This window comes from Pimephales promelas, chromosome 6 (assembly GCF_988280905.1).
Source record: "Pimephales promelas chromosome 6, fPimPro1.hap1.1, whole genome shotgun sequence".
NCBI lineage: Eukaryota > Metazoa > Chordata > Actinopteri > Cypriniformes > Leuciscidae > Pimephales > Pimephales promelas.
In genome coordinates this window covers 40,141,536-40,169,396 of record NC_142774.1, presented here as the reverse complement: position 1 = coordinate 40,169,396, position 27,861 = coordinate 40,141,536, and the positions used below count along the sequence as shown (strand labels likewise).

The following is a 27,861-nucleotide window of genomic DNA, read 5'->3' as shown; positions in this document are numbered from 1 at the left end:
TATTGTAGTTCAAATATAAATACCGATGTCTAAAATAGGGATCAAAATAGAGCGAATCACCTTTTGAGAGTAACATGACGCTTAAAATAACAATTATATAGATTATATCCTTACACCAGTCCGTGTGAGTCATTGAATCATTCATTCAAGACATTCTTGGACACTGAATCATCCAGTTATGAAATAAGCAAAGTCTTTATTAGTGACTCATTTACTCATTCATTCAATATATTAGTTAAAAACGCTGTAATGAAAGTGGAATATTTAGAAGTGAGCAATTGAATCATTCATTCAAACTGCAAAAATGCTGATTCAACCAGTAATGAAACAAGTGAAGTCGTCAAAAGTCATCAAATCATTCAGTCAAGAGATTTGTTCAAAAATGCTGAATCATCCAGTAATGAAACAAATGAAGTCTTCCTGAGTCTTCAAATCATTCATTCAAGTGATTCGTTCAAAAACGCTGAATCATCCAGTAATGAAACAAGTGAAGTTTATGAGTGAGTCATTGAATAATTAATTCAAGTGATTTGTTCAAAAACGCTGTAATGAAAGTGGAATATTTATGTGTGAGTCATTGAGTCATACATTCAAACTGCAAAAATGCTGATTCAACCAGTAATGAAACAAGTGAAGTCTTTGAGTTAGTCATTGAATCATTAATTCAAGAGATTTGTTCAAAAATGCTGAATCATTCAGCAATGAAACAAGTCTTTATGAGTGAGTCATCAAATTGTTTATTCAGGTGATTCGTTCAAAAACGCTGATTTATCCAGTAATGAAACAAGTGAAGTCTATGAGTGAGTCTTTGAATCATTAATTCAATAGATTTGTTCAAAAACGCCGAGTCATACCGTAATGAAACAAGTAAAGTCTTTGAGTGAGTCATTAAATCATTAATTCAAGTGATTTGTTTCAAAACGCTGAATCATCCAGTAATGAAACAAGTAAAGTCTTTATGAGTGAGTCATCAAAGTGTTCATTCAGGTGATTCGTTAAAAAAGGCTGAATTATCCAGTAATGAAACAAGTAAAGTCTTTATGAGGGAGTCATCAAATCGTTCATTTAGATGATTCGTTCAAAACACCGAATCATCCAGTAATGAAACAAGTAAAGTCTTTGAGTGAGTCAATCATTAATTCAAGTGATTTGTTCAAAAATGCTGTAATAAAAGTGGAATATTAATGAGTGAGTCATTGAATCAATCATTCATACTGCAAAAATGCTGATTCAACCAATGAAACAAGTAAAGTCTCAACGCGTTCTCATCCCAAAGCGCCATATAGGACGCTTTTGCAAAAGCGTAAATATCCAACGCACATGGCACCCTTTAACGTCTAATGAGACGCTTCGGTTAATGGTTAAGTTTAGGTATGGTGTGGGGTAAGGGTTAGACCACTAGGGGGCGCCATCTGCCCAAATATATCTGCGTCTCATTTCACGTTAAAGGGTGCGATGTGCGTTGGATATTTACGCTTTTGCAAAAGCGTCCTATATGGCGCTTTGGGATGAGAACGGGCTCAAAGTCTTTATGAGTGAGTCATCAAATCGTTCATCCAGGTGATTCGTTCAAAAACGCTGAATCATCCAGTAATGAAACAAGTCTTTCTGAGTCATCAAATCATTCATTCAGGTGATTTGTTAAAAAACGCTGGATCATCCAGTAATGAAACAAGTGAGTCATTAAATCATTCATTCAAACCGATTTTTTTAATTAAACATTTTAAACACAGCTGCAATTAACAACTGATATTAAATAAATACACACTCTTTTTCTTTCAGTGTAGCTTTAATTTGATTTGACTTTATTATTGAAAAAAAAAATCACATTGATGCCTCACTTATGGAGGCATGTTCATTTCAATGCCCATTTGAACCTGGTTTCGACTTTCCTCAACAGGGAAGCTTTTTAAAGCATCACATTGAACATATTGTAATGTAATACAGCCAGTCAAGCATGACGTTTCAAAAATAGACGGGAAATACATTTTCACCCCGACAGTCAGACGAGTTTTCGACTTGTTTGCAGTCATTAAAAAGCTCACCTGCACAACACACGAGTGGAGGAAGTTTGAGGACGGCTCTCAAACATCCATCTGTCGCTTTGACGTAATTAAAGATGTCACATCCAGAGGCGACATGCACCATTAATTTCAGTTGGTGCACCTTCACATCTCCTGCGCGCTCTGGGAAATCACACACCGCAGCTCCGGCTTAATGAAGCGTGTTTGATTTGGTGTGATGAGCTCCGTGTCTCCCAGTGCGGCCGTGTGAAATATGTGCTTCTCCCGTCCCACAGGTGAACATCTGCGGGTTTGTTCCCAGGGCTACACCTGCTGCACTTCAGACATGGAGGACAGGCTCGGCCAGCAGAGCAAGGCGGACTTCGAGAGACTAGTGGACGGGAGCAGTCACACCATACGGACAGTATTCACCTCCAGACATAAAAAGTTTGACGGTAAGTGTGCGACATTTGTTTGTTTGATTTGTGCTCTCTATCCCGACATTATTGTCCAGGCTTTTGGTTCTTGGTTCGTAAATAAAGAGATGCGATGTACTTTCATGAGATAAACTTAGTTAAAACATGTTTAGTGTTAAAGGAGTAGTTCACTTTTCAAAAAACTTTTGCTGATAATTTACTCACCCCCATGTCATCCAAGATGTCCATGTCTTTCTTTCTTCAGTCGAAAAGAAATTAAGGTTTTTGATGAAAACATTCCAGGATTTTTCTCCATATAATGGACTTCAATGGGAACCAAACGCTCGCTTTGCTCTGTTCTGTAACGCACTCCTGTTCGAACTCGTTCATCAAAACGGACATATGGTTCATTCGGCGAAAGAAGCGAACGAATTGATTCGGAAAAAGATTTGTTAATTTTGTTGAACGAGTTCGAACAGAAGAGTCACGAACGTGCACCACGTTTGATCTTATAAAACGTAAACTTTGTTATTTAAAAAAAAAAAAATTAGCCATGATTTCGCTTGATAAGACCCTTATTTATCGTCTGGAATCGTTTAAAGCCCTTTGAACAAATTTGCAGTTTGTACTGAAAGTTTCTTTTGGACGTTGAACCGTTTGGTTCCCATTGAAGTCCATTATATGGAGAAAATGAATGTTTTCATCAAAAACATTAATTTCTTTTCGACTGAAGAAAGAAAGATATGGACATCTTGGATGACATGGGGTGAGTAAATTATCAGCAAAAGTTTTAGAAAAGTGAACTACTCCTTTAAGTCAAAATCAAATAGCAATTTGTGAACGGATCATTTAAATAATTTTTTTCAAACTTGCATATGAATCTCGGTGCAGTAAAGTAAAAAAAAGTTGAGTCAGGTCTTTTGAGCTGGATCTAAATGATTCACGATACTTGTAAAAAGTCGAATTTTCCATCGCTTGCTATGTTTTGTCTACTTTGTTTCTCATGAATAACTCAAGTTTATAACTGTCAAGGCAAAAATGAAAATAAATATAAAGTCTGGTTGATATGAAGTTGCTTTTGAAGCTTTGCTGTTCAATTGCTCAACTTTTGGTCTTTTGGATCAGTTCTGAACACCAAAATTGGAAAAGTTAAAAATAAAAAGAAGCTTCTATGGATGTGATTTATGCAGCGGATGTAATTTAATTTGTGTCTTTGGATATGGAAAGCATTGGTGCTGTGTTGTGTTGGGGCGAACTGCACTTGTTTGTGGAAGTATGTGCTCTGACTCTCTTGTAATCTACTTTTGCAGTCACTGAAATGTTATTCTTGTAATCTTTTAAATTAGAGCTGTTTAGCATCCACTTTTTAACCTTGTTATGACTTCAGGCCTTAATCATGCGGGTCAGACCTTCCCCAAACCGACACTATAATTCGCCTGGAAACCACAGCTCTGACTAATTATATAGTTTTTTAAATGCTGTACATATTCACAGGTTATGTGAAGGTTAATATTAGCGCTCTCAAAAAAGTTTGCAGTTAAGCATATGGTGTGACTTAAAGGAGTAGTTCACTTTTCAAAAAACTTTTGCTGATAATTTACTCACCCCCATGTCATCCAAGATGTCCATGTCTTTCTTTCTTCAGTCGAAAAGAAATTAAGGTTTTTGATGAAAACATTGCAGGATTTTTCTCCATAATGGACTTCAATGGGAACCAAACGGTTCAAGGTCCAAAAGACAGTTTCAGTGCAAACTAAAAACTGTTCAAAGGGCTTTAAACGATTCCAGACGATGAATAAGGGTCTTATCAAGCGAAACGATCGCTCATTTAATAAATAAATAACAAAGTTTAACTTTTATAAGCTCAAATGCTCGCCTTGCTCTGTTCTGTGATGCGCGTTTGTGACTCTCCTGTTTGAACTCGTTCATCAAAATGAACGGATCTTTTTCCGAGTCTATTCATTCGTTTTGTTCGTTGAATGAACCAAATAGCTCGTAAAAAGATTTGTTCATTTTGATGTACGAGTTCAAACAGCAGAGTTACGAACGCTCATCACAGAACAGAGCAAGGCGAGCATTTGAGCTTATAAAACTTATAAAAATGTAAATAAGCGATTGTTTCGCTTGATAAGACCCTTATTCATTGTCTGGAATTAGAGCCTGACCGATAAAGGATTTTGAAGGCCGATACCGATAGAAATATTTTTTTGGTTTTAAAATCCGATATGCCGATATATCGGCCGATATTTATATTTTTTTTTTCTCAGAAACTTTCTAAAAGTTTCTTTTATTGTCACAACAGAACAGACTGATGATAGTGGCATTAGCTAGCTTTATGGTTAGCTAGTCTATGATGAACCATAATTTAGCAATGGATAACGTCATACTGCAAATTGTAAAACATATATTTTCAATATAACCGGCCAAGGAAACTTCCGCCGGCCACAAATTTTGTCCTGCTTATTTGAGTTAAGAGAACTGATGGGGAGGTTCTTTTAATTGTTATTCAAGAATTTTTTGTATCGTGACCAACTCAACGAGTGTTGCCAACAGGAACGTTGTAGAGTGCCCTCTGGTGGACAAACTATACAACTCCAACACTCATGACATGGTTCAAGCGTGTTTCGTCCCTTTTTATTTTATTTTTGAAATATTTATTTATCGGCCATTATAACTGCCGATACCGATAGTTTGGAAAATGCCTAATATCGGCCTGCTGATATATCGGTCTGGCTCTATCTGGAATCATTGCTCAGGGACACATTGGTGTCTCACAGTGGATTCGAACCCGGGTGTCTCACACCAAAGGCATGTGTCTTATCCACTGCGCCATCACCACCCCATTATGCATTATGTTAAAACTGTTTAATCCAAACTGATGGAAAAAATGCATATGCAATTCAAATGGATACTCTAGATAGATTTGAGTGCACAGACCAATGCAATTAATGTGAATTGTAGCTCAGATCATTTGATGAGAAATATTGAGATCATATTGAAATTCTTGGCAAATGTAAGATCTCTTTCGAAAATGCTGCAGACAAAAGTAAATCTCCATTTAGGAGAAGCAATCGAGCTGTTAAAGAGATCTCGTGATTTTCTTTCATTCCCATGAGAATGTGAACGGGGTATCTCGGTGAATGACTGCGCTGGTTTGCATGTGATGTTCCTGAGAGACAGAGGCCGTGGAAGTTTCTAGTGTCTTGACTCGACGCCAACCTGTGCAAACCAACCCACAGCACTCCTGTGACATAACAAACCCTTCACGCTGAGTTTCTGCCAGCTGATAGCCTACATTATCTTCTCTGACGAGAGAGCTTGTGTTGAAGCAGAGCCTGGTCTAACACTGACACTGTGAGTGTTAATTATGCTATAGGATCTGATTATAGATGCTGTTTTGGGCCTAAGGAATTTGCATTAATAGTGAACAGAAACATTAATACTTGAGCAGTGCCATTAATAAATTAAATATACAGGCATTATGGCTTTTTATCCATTTAAGTTAAGTTTTAAGTTTTAGACAATCAAATTCACAGTACCGTTATTAATTATGTCCTGCTTTTAAATGGATAATATGTTTACAAATTTAGTTAACTGCATTAGCATTAATTTAGTAATTTGCATATCAGCATGTAATAATTTGGGCCTGTGATTAAGATATCGTGAGACTGTTTTATGGTTATTAAATTCTTGCTCGGAGGAATTAATTGTTGTCCTTTTAAATGGCTAAAGTTATGATATACATTAATGCAAAAACAATAATGATTTATTGTTTGACTTAGTATTTATTTGACTGCCTTTATGTTTATTTAAATATTTAATCATATCAAATGAAGTAATGTATTTTTTTTATTATGGGGAAAATGGGAAATGTTATTTAAGACAAATGATTAGTAAAATAAATTATTACAAAGTTTGGTTCTATTGAAGAAATGAGAATGAGATTTGGTTATCAAAGAGGGCAAAAAAATAAATAAAATGTATTTCATTATTTAATATAGGAATAATGAAAAAAAAAACTGGGTGCATTAATTAAGGCTAACGATTATTAAAAATATATATATACAAAAGTTTGGTTGTTTTGCAGAAATGAGAAAGTTTTTATTGTACAACCTTTATGCTGAGTTAACCATAAACATAATAAAATGTATTTAATGAATACATACAAATATGTAAATCATCATCATCATTTAATGCTAAATTTAAAGTTTGATTTTATTACAGTGATGATAATTTCGATCTAAAATTTGGTTTAAAAATGTAATAAAGTAAAATAAAAATTGAAACCTTAATTTTTATATTTCATCGGGATATTTTGTCGGTAACACTTTACAAAAAGCTTCATTAGTTAACTTAGTTAACATAAACTAATAATGAACATTACTTCTAAAACATTTATTAACCTATATATATATATATATATATATATATATATATTAACTTAGGGACAAATTTGGACAGACCCAAATGTTGGGTTAAAAATGTCATTTAAAATGTTAACACAATGTCAACTTTCACATTTAACGGTACATTTTTTAAATTACATTGTTAACCCAACATTTGGGTTTGTCCATATTTGACCCAAATTTGGGTTGAAAAAACCCAGCATTGTTTCGAATGGTTATATTTGTAAAAATTAGCTATTAACCAACATGAATAGCTGTATTTTTAGCAAAGACTTTGTATTGCTCAATGTTAGTTAACACAGTAACTAATGAACCTTATTGTAAATTGTCTTTATAGTATATGCATTTATATCATATTGATTTTTAAGTTAAATGAGCCTGGTAACAACATCCTTCCCATCAGAAAACACATGAATGTCAGCTTTAATCTGTGAGATGAATATCCTGCTGTTCAGACACACATCTGTATTATTGAGCGGCTCACTTCTCATTCGAAGTCCGTAAAAGCGAGGCTTGCTCTATCATCTCCAGCTCATGGTTTGCTTGTCTTCTTGGCTTTATCTCCGAGGGCAGGTGTATCTGACAGAGACCCACACACGTAAACACACGCATACACACACGACTTTATTTATCACTCTGATAGGCTCCGCAGATTTGGCAGCTAATCCCCAGAAACACCTTCAGCTCGGCGGGATGAATATCGATCCGTCCGCAGTATCTCTCTTCCTAAAAGCCGAAAGCGTGGCGTGATGAATGGATCTCTTTTTGTCCTCTGTTGGCTGTGAAGTGAAGTTCTTCAAGTCCGTCTGCTGAAATTGATGCTAACAGCTGATTGTGATCTGTTTTTACATATCTAGTCTGTCGTATGCATTGATGGGTGGATTATTTACAGTATGTTTCAAAATTGACACAATTGTAATTAGCAATGGCATCTGTTATTATTATGTGTAATCTGTATCAAAACACATGTTAGGTATAATTGAACTACTTTAGATAATAAAATAATACATTTAAGTTGCAAAACTTAAAGTTGTAAATTCTACTTATAGATTACTTTTGAATTAACTCGTTAATCCCATTAAGGTCCCACTTTATATTAAGTGGCTTTAAGTACTATGTAATTACATTGAAATTAATAATTTGATACAATGGACTTGTTGTGTACATACATGTTTTTACATTGTACTTATATTTTAAAATTCCAACATGTAATTACAGCTATAATTAAGTTATGTAATTACATTTGTAATTACACAGTTGACCCTCCCCTCACACCTTAACCCACCCTTAAACCAACCCATACCACCACACCTGTCCCTAACCTTACCCATAGCACACCTCAATAGCAGCAAAAGTGTTTTACAATACAACAGGAACACAATATTACATTGTACTTATTGTTCAATGTAAGTACATAGTACTTAAAGCCACTTAATATAAAGTGGGACCAAGAGTTCAGATGCAAAAGCCTCTAAGTGCCATTTGAAATTTTCTTCTAAAATGATCATTTTTATCAAGCTTGTATATTTAAGTTCAGCAATTTCACTTAAATGGCAATAAAGATTACCTATTAATTGTCATTTAAGTGAAATTACTGAACTTAAATATACAAGCTTGATAAAAATGACCATTCTAGAAGAAAATTTCAAATGGCATTTAGAGGCTTTTGCATCTGAACTCTTCATATATATATATATATACCAATCTAAATAAAAGGTTTTAACACAAATATGCAAATATGAAACATAAACTTGTGAACTTTAACTGACATCATAAAACTGTGAACATGCAAATATGTTTTTAATTATCACTGAATTAATGACTCAACATTTTCCAAATTAAAAGACCTGATCTTACAACTTTCCATTGTAAAAAAAAAAAAAAGTTGCTGCCTTAAATTTTATTAAACTTACTTTAAGTACTGATATGCAATTTACTTATTTATTTATTTTTTTAATTCTTGCCTGAACTAACCTTTTCATGTAAATTACATTGTTTTTTTTCAGTATCTTCTACTTCACCAAAAAAAAAAAAAAAAAATATATATATATATATATTTTTTTTTACAGTGTACACTCAAGTTAGTTACATCCCATGCTATATTTTACCTTTTAATGCTAATACAGGGTTTCAGAAATCTTTTAGAGATGTACTGTGATAATTAGTAGTGAACACCAAGCAATTACCAGTCTTGTTTTAGTATTACATATGATATTATAGTTATTCAAATTTTGAATTAGCTTTTTTTGTTCATGTTTTCATTTTAAAGGAATAATTCACCCAAGAAAATAAATTGTGTCATCATTCACTCACCCTCATGTTGTTCCAACCCTGAGTTACACAGAAGACGATATTTTGAAGAATAACCAGAAAGTTGATGGTAGCCATTGACTTCCATTGTATTTTTTGCAATGTGTGTTTACAACCATTGTTGGTATTCTTGGAGGGTGAATAAATGATGGCAAAATTGTAATATTTGGAGGAACTATCCCTTTAAGTTGAGTAAATCCTGGAAACTTGCCAACAGTCACAATAATAGCAAAACTAGCAGACCAAGTTGGACTTTAGTGGTGAGTTTTGCAATCAAAATCTTCAGAAAGTGTAAGTTTTCACGTCTATAGTCCGATTGTATATGTCACATTTATAGGCTTAGTTAAAAACCAAGGCTCCAGGTTCCCTGTGTAAGCCCTGCAGTCGTAATGGGCGTCTGACAGGGTTTGCCAGAGAGCATCTGTATCTCGCTCGGCTATTTTTTGCCTCTTCCTGTATGTCTCAATCTGTAAATTGATTTCTCTGTAAATCATCTGCTTCAGACACAATATGATCCTAGATTACTTGGAAATGCCCATAATATCTGCTCAGGCCTCAAATGGAAGACGAGAGCTTTCAGTAAAGCACGCGTGCATAATTGCATTTCTTACATTATCTACTGATTTTTAGAGGTTTGGCTGTGGAAAACCATCAGTATTGCTATTACTCATCAGCCTGAGCACATTTACACACTAACAGTTTCTTGTTTTGTTTGCATGAACAAACATAGAACACTACATTGCATGATAAAAATATCAACCGAGGCATGAAAACCTCACAATGTCATCTGGAAATCTACTCTCTCAGAAAAAAAGGTACAAAAGCTGTCATTGGGGCTGTACCTTTTCAAAAGGTAAACTTTTGTCCATTTTAGGTGCTAATATGTACATTTTAGGTGCTATGTACATTTTAAGTGTTAATATGTACATTTTAGGTGCTAATATGTCCATTTCATGAGCTAATATGTCCATTTTAGGTGTTAATATGTACCACTAAGGTACCGATATGCAGCCTTTGGGTACTTTGGAAAAGGTACAGCCCCAGTGACAGCTTTTGTACCTTTTTTTCTGAGAGTGTTAGTGTACTGCTGATGGTAAGGAAGGACACATTTGCGAGGTCTGAGGTGTGTAATGGGAATCCATGATGCCCTTTACACTGATTCAAGGCAAGAAACCTGTTTTAGCTTCAGACGGCTTCATCTCTTTGGTTCATGTCGTGGTTATTTGTCTCCTTATTTGCTGGTGACAAACACTTGACTGTTTGGGACAGGTCAGATCCACACATCTACTCACACTGGGTTCAAGAGTAGGTCAAGTCTGTCAAAATATGGTCCAAGTCATTATCTGAAGATTGTTTTAGCACTCGGCGTTAGCTTACTTGTTTATTAGTTTTGTCAACAGAACTTTGCCATAACCATTATATTTCTCTGCGGCAAGGAGAACGAATCAAAACCACTGCTAGAATCACGAGGCAAAGCTAAATCTATTCATATTTCCATGTCTTGTTTGCTGAGCTTGAAATGTAGTTTGAAATGGTCAAAGAGGCAAACGAGTTGCACAACTGACGATAATATGATTTAGACATCCCAGAGCAAGAACATCTGCTTGGCGCCTTTATCAATCTGTCCTTTAGGTTGGTTTTGGGTAAGAACTACAAAATAGATTTGACGTGGATTAGTCATATTCAAAAAATCCTGAGGGACAAAGAGGAGACTGGAAAGTTCTGAGGGATGAGATCAGAAAATAATTCCACTTATGACATAGCAAAGATAGACAGACAGACGGATAGATAGATGGATGGATGGATGGATGGATTGATGGGTAGATGGATGGGTAGATAGACAAATGGATAGACAGATAGATAGACAGATGGATGGATGGATGGATGGATGGGTAGATGGATGGGTAGATAGATAGATAGATAGATAGATAGATAGATAGATAGATAGATAGATAGATAGATAGATAGATAGATAGATAGATAGATAGATAGATAGATAGATAGATAGATAGATAGATAGATAGATAGATAGATAGATAGATAGATGGATGGCTAGATGGATGGCTAGATGGATAGATAGATAGATAGATAGATAGATAGATAGATAGATAGATAGATAGATAGATAGATAGATAGATAGATAGATAGATAGATAGATAGATAGATAGATAGATAGATAGATAGATAGATGGATGGATGGCTAGATGGATAGATAGATAGATAGATAGATAGATAGATAGATAGATAGATAGATAGATAGATAGATAGATAGATAGATAGATAGATAGATAGATAGATAGATAGATAGATGGCTAGATAGATGGCTAGATAGATGGCTAGATAGATAGATAGATAGATAGATAGATAGATAGATAGATAGATAGATAGATAGATAGATAGATAGATAGATAGATAGATAGATAGATAGGTAGATAGATGGGTAGATGGATGGGTAGATGGATAGATGGATAGATAGATAGATAGATAGATAGATAGATAGATAGATAGATAGATAGATAGATAGATAGATAGATAGATAGATAGATAGATAGATGGGTAGATGGGTAGATGGATGGGTAGATGGATGGGTAGATAGATAGATAGATAGATAGATAGATAGATAGATAGATAGATAGATAGATAGATGGATAGATGGATAGATGGATAGATGGATAGATAGATAGATAGATAGATAGATAGATAGATAGATAGATAGATAGATAGATAGATGGATGGCTAGATGGATGCTAGATGGATAGATAGATAGATAGATAGATAGATAGATAGATAGATAGATAGATAGATAGATAGATAGATAGATAGATAGATAGATAGATAGATAGATAGATAGATAGATAGATAGATGGCTAGATAGATGGCTAGATAGATAGATAGATAGATAGATAGATAGATAGATAGATAGATAGATAGATAGATAGATAGATAGATAGATAGATAGATAGATAGATGGATAGATGGATGGATGGATGGATGGATGGATGGATGGATGGATGGATGGATGGATAGATAGATGGACAGATGGATAGATTGGGAATATTTGCGACCCTTGAACACACACCGGGTTTGGCATTTCCCCGAGTTTTAATGCCATTGCAAGTTTCCTCCAAACTTCAGCTGAGCGGAATTAAAAAGTGAGTGATGCTGAAACCTGTACTTTGTGAAAAATTTGCTTTCTTCTCCCTTAAGCTGTCGCGCTGGGAAAAGAGCAGAAGATTTGTGGAGTGTGTGAGGGTGACCAGAATCAAAGAAAGAAGCTTTTCGCTCTGATGTAATCAATCCTTTGTGGCTCCCCCCCCCCCCCCCCCCAGTAACATCTGTGATTCACTGGCTCTCCCACACTGAGCAAAGTGCCCGCATTTGTCTAATCCTAAAGAGTTACTCATCGAGCCATGCTTAAAAACCGGTCAGGATGAGGCAAAGTGGAGATTGAACCCGACTAATGTATTAAAAGAGGAGTAATGCGGCCTAATGTACGGCCGCTTCAAGAGAGATGAACGTCTCTCGTCTGCGTCATCCATGCAAGCCTCCACTCTCTTGACTCTTCTCCCATTGTGGATAGATCTCGGTGCGATGGATCAGGGGATTATCTCGACTCAGTTTAAACAGCACGACTGTTTTCAACATTGAGAATCATCAGAAATGTTCATTGTGAGTTGAGTGATTTCTGACAGATCAGGTGACACTGATGCTAAAAATCCAGCTTTGAACACAGGAATAAATTACATTTTAAAATACATGACCCTTATTATTTTCAAATTTAATAATATTTTTACAGTATTTCTGTTCAAATACATGCATTACTCAAACTTTTACCAGTAATGCACATTGTTGTGTGTTTGAATGGCGAATCGTTTAGTGACATCCACCACTGTTCAGAAGTCATTTCCGTTAGTTATTTCGTAAAAGCACCAATGTTACACATAATGTGTTTAAAAGACAGATAGAGAATGAAAAAACCTGCCGTTCCAATTCAGACTTAATCCTGCTGCCTTTCAACGGCCTTAACAGCATCAGGATTTTTCAATAATGCATCATAAAAACACAAGGCCCCATAGGAAGCTGAGGCGGGAATCAAAAAGTGGGAGTTAAAGAATTTCTAAATAGGGTCCTATAAATAGTGAAGGAATGACAAAAAAAAAAAAATGAGGGCATGGAAAATGGATGAAGGATCAAATCCTTAGGAGGAGGCAAGAGCGCTAGAAGATAAAGGACGAGTGTTGCTGGCAGAGTGGGCATCCGTACGGAGAGAAGCAACCATGCAACCATTCACATTCATCAGCAGACACGACCATAAACACCATCACACGCCAACATCAGTGCAAATGAGATTAATTAAAGCAAAACCGACTCGCTACAATCAATCAGACTTCTAATCTGGATTATGTAATCAGATTCCAAAAAAATAAATAAGTATACATGAAATTAGATTGTAATTGTGTGCTTTAAAAATTTAGATGTTATTCACATAATGGCGGCAGTAAAATGCTCATGATTTATTGATTTCCCCTAATTAATCTTTTACATCTTTAGAACGCCATACGCTGTAAAAAAAGTTATGACAACTTAAGTTTTTATATTGCTTTACCTCACTGATGTAAGTTAAAGGGATACTCCACTTTTTTTTTTTTTTTTTGGAAATAGGCTCAATTTACAACTCCCCCAGAGTTAAACAGTTGGGTATTACCGTTTTCGAATGTATTTAGCCGATTTTTTTATTTTTTTATATTTAGTAGAGTATCAGTAACCAGACAGTTTTTGGTCTCATTGACTTCCATAGTATATTTTTTCCTACTATGGAAGTCAATGAGACCAGAAACGTTCTGGTCACTGATATTCTTTTAAATATCAGAAAATCAGCTGAATACATTCGAAAACGGTAATACCCAACTGTTAAACTTTGGGGGAGTGGTAAAATGAGCCTATTTCCAAAAAAAGTGGAGTATCCCTTTAAGCAATTGGAGTATCCATTTAAGCAACTTTTTTATAAGTTATATGAGAGTCGACTCAATTTTTTTAAGTCGGTTTAATGGAAGGAATTCAAGCGAGTAGAAATGAAAGTGTAAATATAAACTCAATAAAATTAAGTAAAAATACTCAACTTTTCTGATACTGGGGTTCCCATCATGCACTGGACCTTGAATAATTAATGAGGTTCATTTTTCACTGGTTTCCAGCTGTATTTATACTGTTTTAGCATTCATTTTTGTTTTCAGTATTAGTAACTTGCCATTTTGTGACATTTCAAGTAATTTTTTTGCTCATTCAAACACAAAAACGACCCATCAAATGTTACCGCCATTGTGCATTGTCTACCAAGTATTGAGGTCTTTGCATTCACATGATGCTGACATGATGTAATATAAATGACTTAGATGATCTAAGTAAATCACATACTATAAATGACTAATAAAATTCTATATTATTGTTTTAGTGAAATGTAATGCAAAGGCAAAGAAAATTTCAACTAAATCGATATTAATCAACATTTTAATTCCATATTCCAAGTAAAGTTAACTTAAAGATTTCTAATTAAAGCTACTGATAAATATGTTTAGGTTTTTACTCGGCAAATCTTGGTAAATTTACGAGCATTTTCTGAGTGAAGAAAAGTTGCCTAGCTTTTTTTCAAGTAAATCCTACTCCAATTATTTTTTTCAGTGTACCAAATTTCAGCGCATAATGTTTCAGTGTTTTTATTATTTTTAATAATATGTGTCTAATAACCCATGCATCATCAGAAGCTGAACATTAAAGTCTCAGACTGAGGGTTTGTTGCTTTATTTGTCTGTATTATTGTAACGCAGAATAGGCTACTGTAGTTGTGTTCCTTCTGTGTGGTTGTTAGTGCATTTATATCATCTTAATAATGTCAGATCTCTCCTCAACAAGCTGAGAGACTTCAGCGCAGCGCATTTAAGATGAGTGCATTTTTAATTAGTTCACCCTGACATTTAATGGATGTTCCATTTCCATTTTCAAAGCAATTTGATGCATATACTGATATTTTCTGGGTCAAAAATAATTCGTATCGCTTGCAATGTAAATAATTGAGGTATTTATATTAGCCGACTACTTGCATATGCATATAAATATCAGTCATCACTCAAAATCTTAAGTAAGATGATATTTAAGTGATGAGTTTTATGATAACACATATTATGCAATGCATGCAATAATGGTTGAGAGATGAACAAAATAAACTTTCTCAAAATGGTTGATTTTTTCTGAAAAAAAAAAATGATGTATGGATATAATCAAGTAAATCTATAGTTCATAGATTTGTTGAACTTCATACATTTCAGTAAAAATTTCATAGCAAAAAAATAATTTACTCACCCCCATGTCATGCAAGATGTCCATGTCTTTCTTTCTTCAGTCGAAAAGAAATGAAGGTTTTTGATGAAAACATTCCAGGATTTTTCTCCATATAATGGACTTCAATGGGGACCAAACGGTTCAAGGTCCAAAAGAAAGTTTCAGTGCAAACTACAAACTGTTCAAAGGGCTTTAAATGATTCCAGACGATGAATAAGGGTCTTATCAAGCGAAACATCCAGTCATTTAAAAAATAAATAAAAAAGTTTAAGTTTTATAAGCTCAAATATGTTCATGACTCCTGTTCGAACTCGTTCATCAAAATGAACAAATCTTTTTTTGAGTCATTTAGTTCATTCAATTAATGATTCGTTTCACTAGATAAGACCCTTATTATCGTCTGGAATAGTTTAAAGCCTTTTGAAGCTGCACTGAAACTCTCATTTAGACCTTAAACCATTTGGACCCCATTCAAGTCCATTATATGGAGAAAATCCTGGAATATTTTCATCAAAAACCTTAATTTCTTTTCGACTAAAGAAAGACAGACATGGACATCTTGGATGACATGGGGGTGAGTAAATTATCAGCAAAAGATCTTTTTAAAAGTGAACTACTCCTTTAACAATTAAGAGGCAGATTTGACACAGTAAACTTTCACACTTCTAAAGCAATAAGCATAAATTGAAATAAATGATCAGATGCACAGAAATACTGCATATAAATCAGGGATGGGGAACGTCCTGCAGAGTTCAGCTCTAACCAGTGTCTTCAGGAGCACTAATGCTAGTGTTTTCAGGGTTAAAACGATTTAAATAATTCATCCGTATATCCATCAGCCCAGCACATAAATGTCAGCGCATCGATCAGAACGTAGTATAATCTCAAAAACCATGTGTTTGACAGAGCATCGCTCCATTTGCGGTCCCGTGTGGCCTTGCCTCCGTGACAGGAAAGATTTCCTCTTCAATCCCGCAATCCGAAACCTCGCGTGTAGTTCCTGGAAGCCAGCATGAATAAGTTAGCATTGTTGTGATGTGCCGGTGTCAGCTGAAGTGACGGTCACTGGTCCCGCTCCTCCTCCGTCATCAGGGGAGAGAGAGACTGGCCTTCTGGGTAATTTCATCACGTCGGTGCTGATGACTGATTGGAAACTTGCTCTTTTCAGAGCGAAGGTGGCCGAACGTCCCCGCGGACAGTCTATATGGGATCCACGGCTATTTTATTTCATCTCTTTTCATTTATTTATTTCCTCGCGCCGGTGTGTCAAGGATGCCAAGAAAACCTCGCTCCCACAATTCACTTTGTTGCGAGTCCCTCCTCTGTTGAATATTGAGTTTGCTCAGCCGAAATCCTCCGAACTCACTTACTCTGGATGAAAAAGTGCTGGTTATGATGGATTATGTCTTTTGCTGTTATATAGACAGGTTTTCCAGCATGAAGCGTTCAGAGGCGAATTCGCTAAGTCGCTGAACAAAGTATTTAAGGAGAGAAGGTTACATTAAAAAACACATTTTGACGTTAACTCTTACTCCACTATATCAAATTGTTCTATAGTCTATAAAGAATATAAACTGTAATTAAATTGCAGATGAATAAAAAGTAACTGTAAAAAAGTAATTAACAGTATTTTTTTATATTAAGGTTTTATTAATGTAAGTTTTTGATGGTACCTGAAATATTTGATATGAGACAATTAACAATTGAATTGATTGGCTAAAAAACAAACAAACAAAAAAACAGATATTACAGTAATAACCAATAAATATAAGAAGAAAAAAAGGACAGAAAAGACATCAATTGTGGTAGCAATACAATATGTTGCAAACTAATGTTGGCTATTTCAGTAATACAGCTTTTTTAGTAATTCAGTAAGCAATACAGTTTTTTATATTACTCAGATTGGGAATCAGATCCGCGTATCAGTTTTGGCATCTTATATCGTAAATTTTTCCCTCAACTTTGTACAAAATGAATATGGATTGTATATTTCACTCCAGACGTACTCTATAACCACATTGTAAAATAAAAATAATCCTGTAAAAAAACGGTAAACTACTGGCAGCTGTGGTTGCCAGCATCATACCGTAAAAATATGGTGTGTTACCGTTTTTAAAATTAACAGCTATACCTTTTGTCAGCTACAGCTAAATGCTGTTAATTTACAGTGATACAGTATACTGTAATTTAACAGCATAATACTGTAGCTGACAAAACGGTATTTAGCTGTTTATTTTAAAAACGGTAACGCACCATATTTTTACGGTATGATGCTGGCAACCACAGCTGCCAGTAGTTTACCGTTTTTTTACAGGATTATTTTTTACAGTAACCCTATTTTTCAACAGAATCCTCATCAAATATTGATCAGATTTGTCTTCTAATTTAAAGGGATAGTTCACTTTGAAATTAATTTTTGGTATGTTTTATAGCTTACCTCAAGGCCATCCAAGATGTAGGTACCACAAATTAATTTCAAAGTGAACTATCCCTTTAAGATTTGTAAGACCAAAGTATAGAGTTAAGAAACTAAATTGGATGGGTATGATTTTTTTTCTCTCTTCACTCTTATGGATTTCTTGCCAGTATTTCTGAACTTTAGAGCATTCCCAGAATATATGGCTATGATTGGCTTCACGCGAGCCGCACATTCTCCTGCAGATTGCATTTTTGTTTTGATATCTCTTCAGCTCAGCGATGAGGGAATATCTAGTGATATTTCTCCAGCCGAATTTCCTCCATGTTGAGGAATGTGTTGTCTTCCACTGTGATTCATCTTCGTCTATGATTTCAAATTTCCCATTTATTTGTAATATATTGGGTATTTTCTTGTAGACTTTGATATCATTTTGTAATTATTTTTGTCACGTCACCTGCTTTATACACTCTAAAAATTTTGGGTTGTTTTAACCCAGTTTTGGGTCAAATATGGACAAACCCAAATGTTGGATTAAATTTTTTAGTGTGTATATACATGAAAATATTTTTTAAATATACACAAGCATGTGTGTGTATATAAATATATATATATATGTATATATATGTATATATATATATATATATATAATTATACACAGTCATACACATATTATGTAAATACAAACTTTTATGTTGGATGCGATTAATCGCGATGAATCGTTTGACAGCCCTAATTTATACATTTTGTACAATAAAAATGTGTTGTTTGAGGATACTAGTAGCACAAAACAGAATAAAATAAAATAAAGCGGTTCAAAATTAATCAATGATCTGATTTTAATTCAATTATTTGTTTATTCACTCAAAAAAAAAAAGGGGGGGGGGGGGTTATTCTAAGGGGGAGACTAAATGCAAATGTAACTTTGCTGTCAAATTTATGAACATGCTAAACACAGCTCCACACTTTTAAAAGGATCATTTTAAGTGCATGAGATCTTATAAATATCCTGTTGGATTCTCAAGATCCTCTGGATTTATGCATTCCTGAGAGTAAACGTTCCCAAGATATTTAAAGAAATTCCATTTCCTTATATGGGTTTCATATAGAGATGCACACAAACCAGAGCACAGCGCTGATGAACACCTCCATATCGCCCTCGTTGAGCTTTGAAACATAAATACATAACACAAATGCGATCTTGTCATGAGCTTAGGAACACATGCCTCTGTTGTACTTATGAAGAAGGATGAATTCAATTAGGTTGTAAGATCTCAAATGCATTCTGCAAAAACAAAAACGCATCTCACAACCTTGGGATTTCTATCAACTCTATTGCAGATTTTTCCACATGAGTGCTCTTTCCCTTGGGTTTGTGACGAGTGCTGAAGTTTTCAACCCTCGCTCAAGTGTAGAATATCAAAGCTGCATTCGTTTTGTTTCTCTAAAATTACTATATTCGAACGGCCCATTTAACTAAGCAAAGTTTAAGAAGAGCGATATGAAATACAATTACGCCCCAGTGATATATCAGCAGCGTGGGTTTCTCCGGAGCCTGGTGTACGCTAGCATGGCACAGACCTAATGGGGCTTGAGGAATCGTTTCTGGAAGCCCTATATAATTAGTTCCTTTCCTGACAGCATATAATGCTCCTGGTGAAATGGTCTCCAATGTATTTCACAAATCGGTGAAACTGCACTGGCCTTGCAAAGCAGAAAAACATGGACAGCTCGGTCCACAGAGCCGGGGTTTTGAAACATTAATGTCCGTGGAATTTTATCAGCAACTCAATCCTCATCTAAACATGCTGGGTTGTTTTAACCCAACTTTGGGTCAAATATGGACGAACCCAAACGTTGGGTTAAAAATGTAATTAAAACATTTGACCCAAAGTTGGGTTAAAACAACCCAGCAATTTTTAGAGTGTACTATGTATATATTTATATATAATTTATATTATATATTAAAAAAAAATATTTTATATATAGATAATATTTTTTCTTAAATATACATGCATGTGTGTGTATTTATATATATATATATATATACACTCTAAAAAATGCTGAGTTGTTTTAACCCAATTTTGGGTCAAAAATGGACAAACCAAGCTGTTAGGTTAAATTTATTAATTTAATTTTTTAACCCAACATTTGGGTTGGCCATATTTTACCCAAAATTGGGTTAAAACAACCCAGCATTTTTTAGAGTGTAATATATGAAGAGTTCAGATGCAAAAGCCTCTAAGTGCCATTTGACATTTTCTTCTAGAATGATCATTTTTATCAAACTTGTATATTTAAGTTCAGTGATTTCACTTAAATGGCAATGATAATTACCTATTAATTGTTATTTAAGTGAAATTACTGAACTTAAATATACAAGTTATACAAGGCTTTTGCATCTGAACTCTGCATATATATATATATATATATATATATATATATATATATATATATACACACACACACACACAAACACAAACTTTTATTTTGAATGCGATTAACCGTTGCCCAGCCCTAAAATAAATATAATTATATAAAATTATATAAATATATAATTATCTATCGTTTAATAGAACATTAAAACTTGTTTTGTTGATTTTATTATTTATGGTTTGGTGCTTGAAGTAAAAAATAATAAATCTTTTTTTTTTTTTTAATGTTGCTAGTGCACAGACATTACCTTTAAAATGGTTCAAATCAAAAATTAAATTAAGTTAAAGTAGTTTTATATTACAATAAAACAAAAAAAAATGTATACAATATTTGACTGGAAAGTTACATGCATTGTTGCACACAGCAAACTTCATCTTCATTTTTTTATTTAATAACATTTTACCTCACCTTACTTTCTAAATTATTCATTTCAGTTCCATGGATTCATTAAAAAGAATAATATATACAAATGTTAATGTGCATAACAGATTAACCAACTCTATATTCTTCATGAATTGTTTGATTTGTTCCAAGGTTTTGCACATTGTAGCATGTCAAGAAAGGCAAATCCGCCTCCGCTTAGCACAGGATGGTAACGTTTGTGATGCATGGTAAAGATTTCCTGCAGTAACGGTGCTTTGGCCTGTCACGGCGGGTCAAAATTATGATGTAGTGTTTACAATTTGCCTTTTGCGCAGCCTCCTCAGCTAATGTTTTGCATGGTATCAGCACCCTTATCCAAGCGTTTTCGGGAGAGAAGATGAATGAGGTCGTTTGCTCGCTAACCTCAATTCGCTTTCTGTGGGAATGCTTTTTCTATTGTCGTGATTCCCTTGGGTTTCTCTGCGTTCATGTGTGTGCTTGAGAGAGAGCGTGTGTGTATTTGAACTTGATAAACTAGGTGAGATCCCATTTCACTCGACATCCAGTTTGGCGGGCATATAAACAGTCCTGCCATCTGTTTCGACCTCCACGTTCTGGCTTGACTCTATATGGTCATGTGTTTCTTTTGCATCAAGTTACTGTGCAAATTCAGTCTTTACATCAAGCGGAGGGTCACGACCCAATAATGGGTTGCTGGTCTGTTCTGATTGGGTTACGGAGAGCCAGGAAAAACATGTTAAATGCCCTGAATCCCCATCTTCAAAGCTAGTCCCAGACGAGAACGTTTGAGATTTCAGATTTCAGTTGAGCATGTTTAACTAAACTTTCCCCCATTATTTTGTCGCTTTCCCTGAATGATGAGCAATTTAGACTTCATTGTAATCAAAGGAGCGGGCGAGAATGACAGCTAGCGGATAATTGAGGTAGACGTGGTGTTGGAAGCGGCCCGCTGGGGCTGTGGAGCGACTCTGACGGGATCTTTACACAAGCGCAGAATGACAGCTCTCTTTACAGCATGGTCAGGTGGATCTCTCTGGACTCGCTAAACGCCAGCCTCGTAAAAAGCTGACAGGGATTATTACAGAGATAAAATTACAAGGGCGGCCTGATAACTTTTTGTTTTTGGGGCCATTTTTGCATGATTTAAGTCCAAGGAACAGGAGTCCTTTGTGATCTCTGAATCAATGATCATGCCAAAATCGCACTATTTTAGCCTCCTATACATTAAAGTAAATGTTAAAATGGACTTCGACCCTATTCACTTCGTAAAACATGTTATTATGAATTATTAATGTCATTTCAAGGAAAAAAATCTCTTCATAGACTTTCTTTTCAGATGATGTCATTAATCCCTCCTATTTTCTAACAGCCTGTCATATAGGCTTATCAGTATTACATATTGGAAAATTGATGTAAAATTGACTTTATAGTTCATTTCACACACTTCGCTCCTGCTGGTTAACACACTCTAAAAATGCTGGGTTGCATTAAGCCAACTTTGGGTCAAATATGGTCAATGGGTTAAAAATGTAATTAAAAAAATTAAACTAATGGCTGGGTTTGTCCATATTTGACCCAACGTTGGGTTAAAACAACCCAGCAATTATTTAGAGTGCACCTTCGAACTACCATTGGGCGGTTGTGATCTGTGATGATGTAATAGGTAGGTGTGGCTCTGAGGCTCCGCCCCTATCTTCTCCAAGTCTTGTCCTCTATTCAGTAAAACGTAGCTCTCCAGTTTATGAATTTACTCCCACACTCTAAAAAATGCTGGGTTGTTTTAACCCAATTTTGGGTCAAATATGGACAAACCTGAAATGTTGGGTTAAAAATGTAATGTAAAAATTTAACCCAACGGCTGGGTTAGTCCATATTTGACCCAAAGTTGGGTTAAAACAACCCAGCATTTTTTAGAGTGCAGACGTCTGACCTTGACAGACTAGAAATGAAAGCGTAATTCTCATTCACAAGCAACACTGACACTGTTTTTTCATGTGTAATACTGTAAAGCTGTTCATAAATGAATATGATGTGACTTTACTTGACTGTTTGGTAATACCAAACAACTACTTCGCTTGGCTTCATACCGAGTCTGGACCGAGTCTGGCATGGCATAATTGAAAAGTGTTTTCTTTCTCGCGCTTGTCTGAAGTATAAAATCATTGGTTACCCGTTAGCCAATCACACAACGTTTGGTTATGATGTGTGTTACTCGCCAGCTCAGCCGCATCGAACTTCCACTGTAAACACATGTATGATGCGAAAATGAAACCATCAAGCGAAATACCGGCTGACCAAGATTTGCTCCCTCCTTAAAGGAGTAGTTCACTTTAAAAAAACTTTTGCTGATAATTTACTCACCCCCATGTCATCCAAGATGTCCATGTCTTTCTTTTTTCAGTCGAAAATAAATTAAGGGTTCTGATGAAAACATTCCAGGATTTTTCTCCATATAATGGACTTCAATGGGAACCAAACGGTTCAAGGTCCAAATGAGAGTTTCAGTGCAAACTGCAAACTTGTTCAAAGGGCTTTAAACGATTCCAGACGATGAATAAGGGTCTTATCTAGTGAAACGAATTAACCAAATGACTCGAAAAAAGATTCATTTTGAACAGGAGAGTCACGAACGCACATCACAGAACAGAACAAGGCGAGCATTTGTGCTTATAAAACTTAAAATTTGTTATTTATTTTTTAAACGAGCGATCGTTTCGCTAGATAAGACCCTTATTCATCGTCTGGAATCATTTAAAGCCCTTTGAAGCTGTACTGAAACTGTCTTTTGGACCTTGAACCGTTTGGACCCCATTGAAGTCCATTATATTCAGAAAAATCCTGGAATCCCGCTGTTTGTTGATTGGCCAGAGGAGAACTGAGAGATATGTTATACGACATATGTACACACTCATCTAAACAAATGTTGCTAACAGTGTACCGCTGCAAAGGTATTTCCAATTAGGCCTACCTCTTTGTTGTTGCTGTGAGTATATCAGAGCCTTTAACTTTCTGCCTTTGGAAACTTAAAACTTAATAATAATGTAATATGGCCTGCTTTAAAGTTACCTTAGAGTTAAGACCGCAATCCATTATTCTTTTTCCACACACTGTTTTGACTGTAATTAGTTGATTAAGAAAAAGCCCTCTACTTTCATGCTTTAATTTAAGTCGCGTGTTCCCGCTGATGAATTAAGCGTGTTTCAGAATTACCATGCTAACTGGACGCTGGCGAATCTTCCCCGTGGGGTTGCTGGTTTCTCCACTCGCCGCTAATGAATTTGGGAGAGTTTTAATGAGCTGAAATTACCTTTGACTCTGAGGGGCTCGCGTGCGTCTCGAGCTAGTCGCGCGGTCGTTCAACAGGACGTGTCAAAGCAAAGCGTAGGCGGGTATTAATAAAGGCAAATGAGACGGGGTCGCAAGGACGTACAATATGAAGCTTGTATTTAGAACACTTCCTCAAGGGTTTGTTTGACGACGTGACCTTTGCTATGCAATTACATTATCATCTTGTGGGAAAGGAAATGGCTTATTTATGTAGTTTAACACATGCTATGTGAAGCTCACATTAGCTATTTGGATGAAATATAAGAGCAGAAGCGACAGGAAAGACATTTATAATGTTGCAAAAGATCTTCTGTTCGATCGTTCTGTTCATTAAATAATCCTGAAAAATTGCATATCAGTTTCCGCAGAAATTGGTGTTAATAATCATAAATTTTTCTTGAGCAGCAAACCAGCGTATTATAATGATTTCTGAGGGAAGATGCTGAAGACTGGAGTAATGATGCTGGAAATTCAGCTTTGGATCACAAAAATAAATTATATTTTACTATATATTCACATAAAAAACAACTATTTTAAATTGGAATAATATGACACATTTTTACCTTTTTGATGCAAAGGTACAAGCAGAAAAGACTTGAAAAGCTTGATCCTAATCAATCAGTATTTGCTGCCATTATATTGACAAGCGTCCATAAAAGAAAGAAGGACATAAGGCAATAGAACAACACCAGGGTGAGTAAATCATGACTTAACCTGTTAAGCCCTGCCCCCTGATATGAAAAAAAAACAAAAAAGGCTAAAAATAGTATCCCCTAAAACAAACAGGTATAACTTTTCAACCGTAAGACCCACATACATGATTCTGGTATCGTTGGATAGATCAGAACCTAAGGGATATAAATACATTGTAAGTAAAAGTCTATCTTTTATTATTGAAGAATAATATCAGATGGAAAACAGCATAAATAAAATATGTATTTCTCACCTAAAGAAACACCACATTTTATAGGGAAAATCCCCTAGGTATAATGCTGTTCAAAGCCTAAAAACTGTAGAAAACAAAAAAATAATATCTCAACATCATCTGCTCAAAGTTTGAGGTCATAAGAGTCTAGTATAGCAGAGTTATACATGATATATTAGAGGCATATCTAGGCGAACTCTCCAAATTTTTGGAGCTCATTTGGGCACAATTTGGCACAATCTGTGCCATTTGAAATTTCTCAGGTACCAAACTGTAAAACTCGTTTGATTTCACTTACATGTCACTATAGCTATTTATTCCATCTAAAAACAAAAGTTTTGGCTTTGTTTTGAAAAATCAACCAGACCTCATTATAGTTTCCCATGCAAAAAAGACATACGAAAGGAATAAAGTTTGACTCCAAATGGAGCAGATTTATTCAAAACAAACTGAAAACAACAAAACTCAGTATAAATAAACTGGTGAAAAAAAAGACACACACAAAAAAAAAAAAACACTAGCAATAGCTAGATCTGTTCTCCTAATACCACTAATGGCTGTCATGCCACTCCTGGAAACAGTTTTTCTTTGAGGTAAGGCACAGAGGGACCTGACACTTCCGGCAATAAATGGGGGTTTTTACTCTTTGGATGCCAGCCTCCTGGCATCTCCTGCAGTACCGCCGTGCTTGTGTGGCATCACCCCCATAATACATAGGCATGCAGGTGGGCTGTGGTGGTGGTGGTGGAGGAGGTGGAGCTGCTGAGGCCTCAGCAAAGCTCAACATTTCTGCAGCCAACCTCTCTCTGAAGGTTTTCTGTGTGAGAGGCTTCGTGAGTGTGGGCTCGTTCCTCATCTTGAACAACTCCTTGTGCAGAAGGAAACTGTTCACCACAGCGATGTCAATAAAATGGTAAAAGAAAGTCTTGTACCACTTCATTGTCTTGTGGTGCACAGTGTAATAGCCTATCAAGGCATCAGATACATCAACACCACCCATGTTCTTGTTGTAGTCCACCACAGCGTCTGGAATAGGGATGTACTTGATTTTCCACACACCAGCCTCTTTCACCTTCCTCTTGACAGTGTGTCCACTAAAAGCCTCATGGATAGTGGAGCACATGGTCACCTCCCGGGTATCCATCCACTTCACAAAGAGAAGTTTGCCATCTCTTATCCAGCGCATATCTCCCCGGGCAGCCTTTTTGTGGAGGTCGTTTTGTGTGATGTGTGGAAACCCAATACGATTTTGCCTGATGGTCCCACAACAACCAATGTGTTTCGTGTACAAGTCCAGAAACAGGGCAGGGCTAGTATAAAAATTATCTACGAACAAATTATAGCCCCCACCAAGCAGTGGAAATGGCAAAAGGTCCATGACTGAACTGTAGCTGAGACCATGGCCTGTGGTGTCCACACTCTTGCCGGCATACACAAAAAAATTCCATGTGTACGCAGTTGCTGCATCAGCCAGAACAAAGAGTTTGTAACCCCACTTTGTTGGTTTGTCCTTCATATACTGTTTCATGCTGCTGCGGGCCTTGGACGCGACCATCCTCTCGTCGATGCAAATGTTTTTATTCGGGTGGAAGTTTGCTTGGCAGGCAGTCACCATCTCAGTGTAGAGAGGCTTGATCTTGAAAAGCCTGTCGTACTGATCCGTGCTCCTCTTCCGCTCATTCTCCTCGTCTTCTTCTGGGTTACTCAAATGCAGGGACCACAAGATGGCTTCGAAGCGGTCCCGTGACATCTTTTCACCTGGGAAGTGGAAGTTGTATGGCCACGCCTTCCGCCAGTAGTCAGATCTGAGATGCACCTGAACGAGGCCTGTATAAAGTATGATGGCCATGAAAATGTAAAATTCCGGTGCTGTCAGTGCTTTCCACACAAACTTCATGCCAGCCTGTAGTCGCTTCGCAGCATTGAAATTTGTATTGTCAATTATTGTCCTGACCACAGATGCACTAAAAAAAAGCTGGAACAGTGTGAGGGGAGACCATGATGCTGTTGTATCAAAGGTGGGTCCTGGGGTCCTGGCTGGCATGAATCTGGGTGGGTCAGGTTTGTTGTCCTTCTCCTCTCTGTTGTGCCACGGCTGCTCTTGGTCTCTTGAAGTGGCAGTGGCAGACCTACTCCGACCACGCTTAGGTCTTGCTGACTTCTGTAGTGCTTTCCCCTTTCTTTTTGGACGGCTTTCTTGAGGCACATCAGAATCAGATGAGGTGGGGGATGTGCTTGATGGCTGTGGTTGAGGTGTTGATGGCCTTGCCTGTAACTGTGGTGCAGAAGCTCGTCGGGGGGTGGTGCGGCGTGGCTGGGGCAGAGGTGTTGATGGCCTTGGCTGGGGGGGGTGGGCTGGTGCAGAGGTAACAGAAGATGAAGGCCCCTCATAATCTTCATCATCACTGTGAAACAAAGGAGAAAGAAAAACTATAAAGATATATTCACACTGACACTGTATTTGAACAGAAATGATTCACTGTTACAGAAAACTGTAGTAACATAACCCACTGACTAACTGAAATGCCTAGAAATGTTTATAGAAGTTTAGAGAAATAACCCACAGTAACTGTAAACACTAGTACATTTTGTTTTTACTGGGAAAGTAAACAAACAATCCAGTTTGAGTGTGTGGTAAACATGTTTGGACTTAGAAAGTAAGCAAACAAACAATCCACTTTGAGTGTGTAGTAAACATCTTTGAACAAAGAAAGTAAGCAAAAAAGCCAGTTTGAGTTTGTGTATTCAGACGCTTTGTCCATATTTTTCACAATCTATGATCCATTCATTGTACGGAAGCTAGAAAGCTAACTAGAAAAACGGGCATTTTACACAAATAACAGTGAAACAGCTCCGTACTTTGATACCAACACAATAAATAAATTATAACAAAACGTATTTC

General features: G+C 36.0%; 1 protein-coding gene across 3 annotated transcripts in view; it reads left to right on the top strand.

Annotated features, from left to right (window-relative positions):
* Positions 1-27,861, top strand: part of gpc6a (glypican 6a) — a 421,465-nt gene that overhangs the window by 244,302 nt on the left and 149,302 nt on the right. For all 3 annotated transcript variants that reach the window (XM_089132555.1, XM_089132553.1, XM_089132554.1), the window contains exon 2: positions 2,300-2,458. In XM_089132555.1, coding sequence (XP_088988681.1) covers positions 2,350-2,458 — 109 coding nt within the window. In that variant the 5' untranslated portion in view covers positions 2,300-2,349. The remainder of the gene's footprint in view (positions 1-2,299; positions 2,459-27,861) is intronic.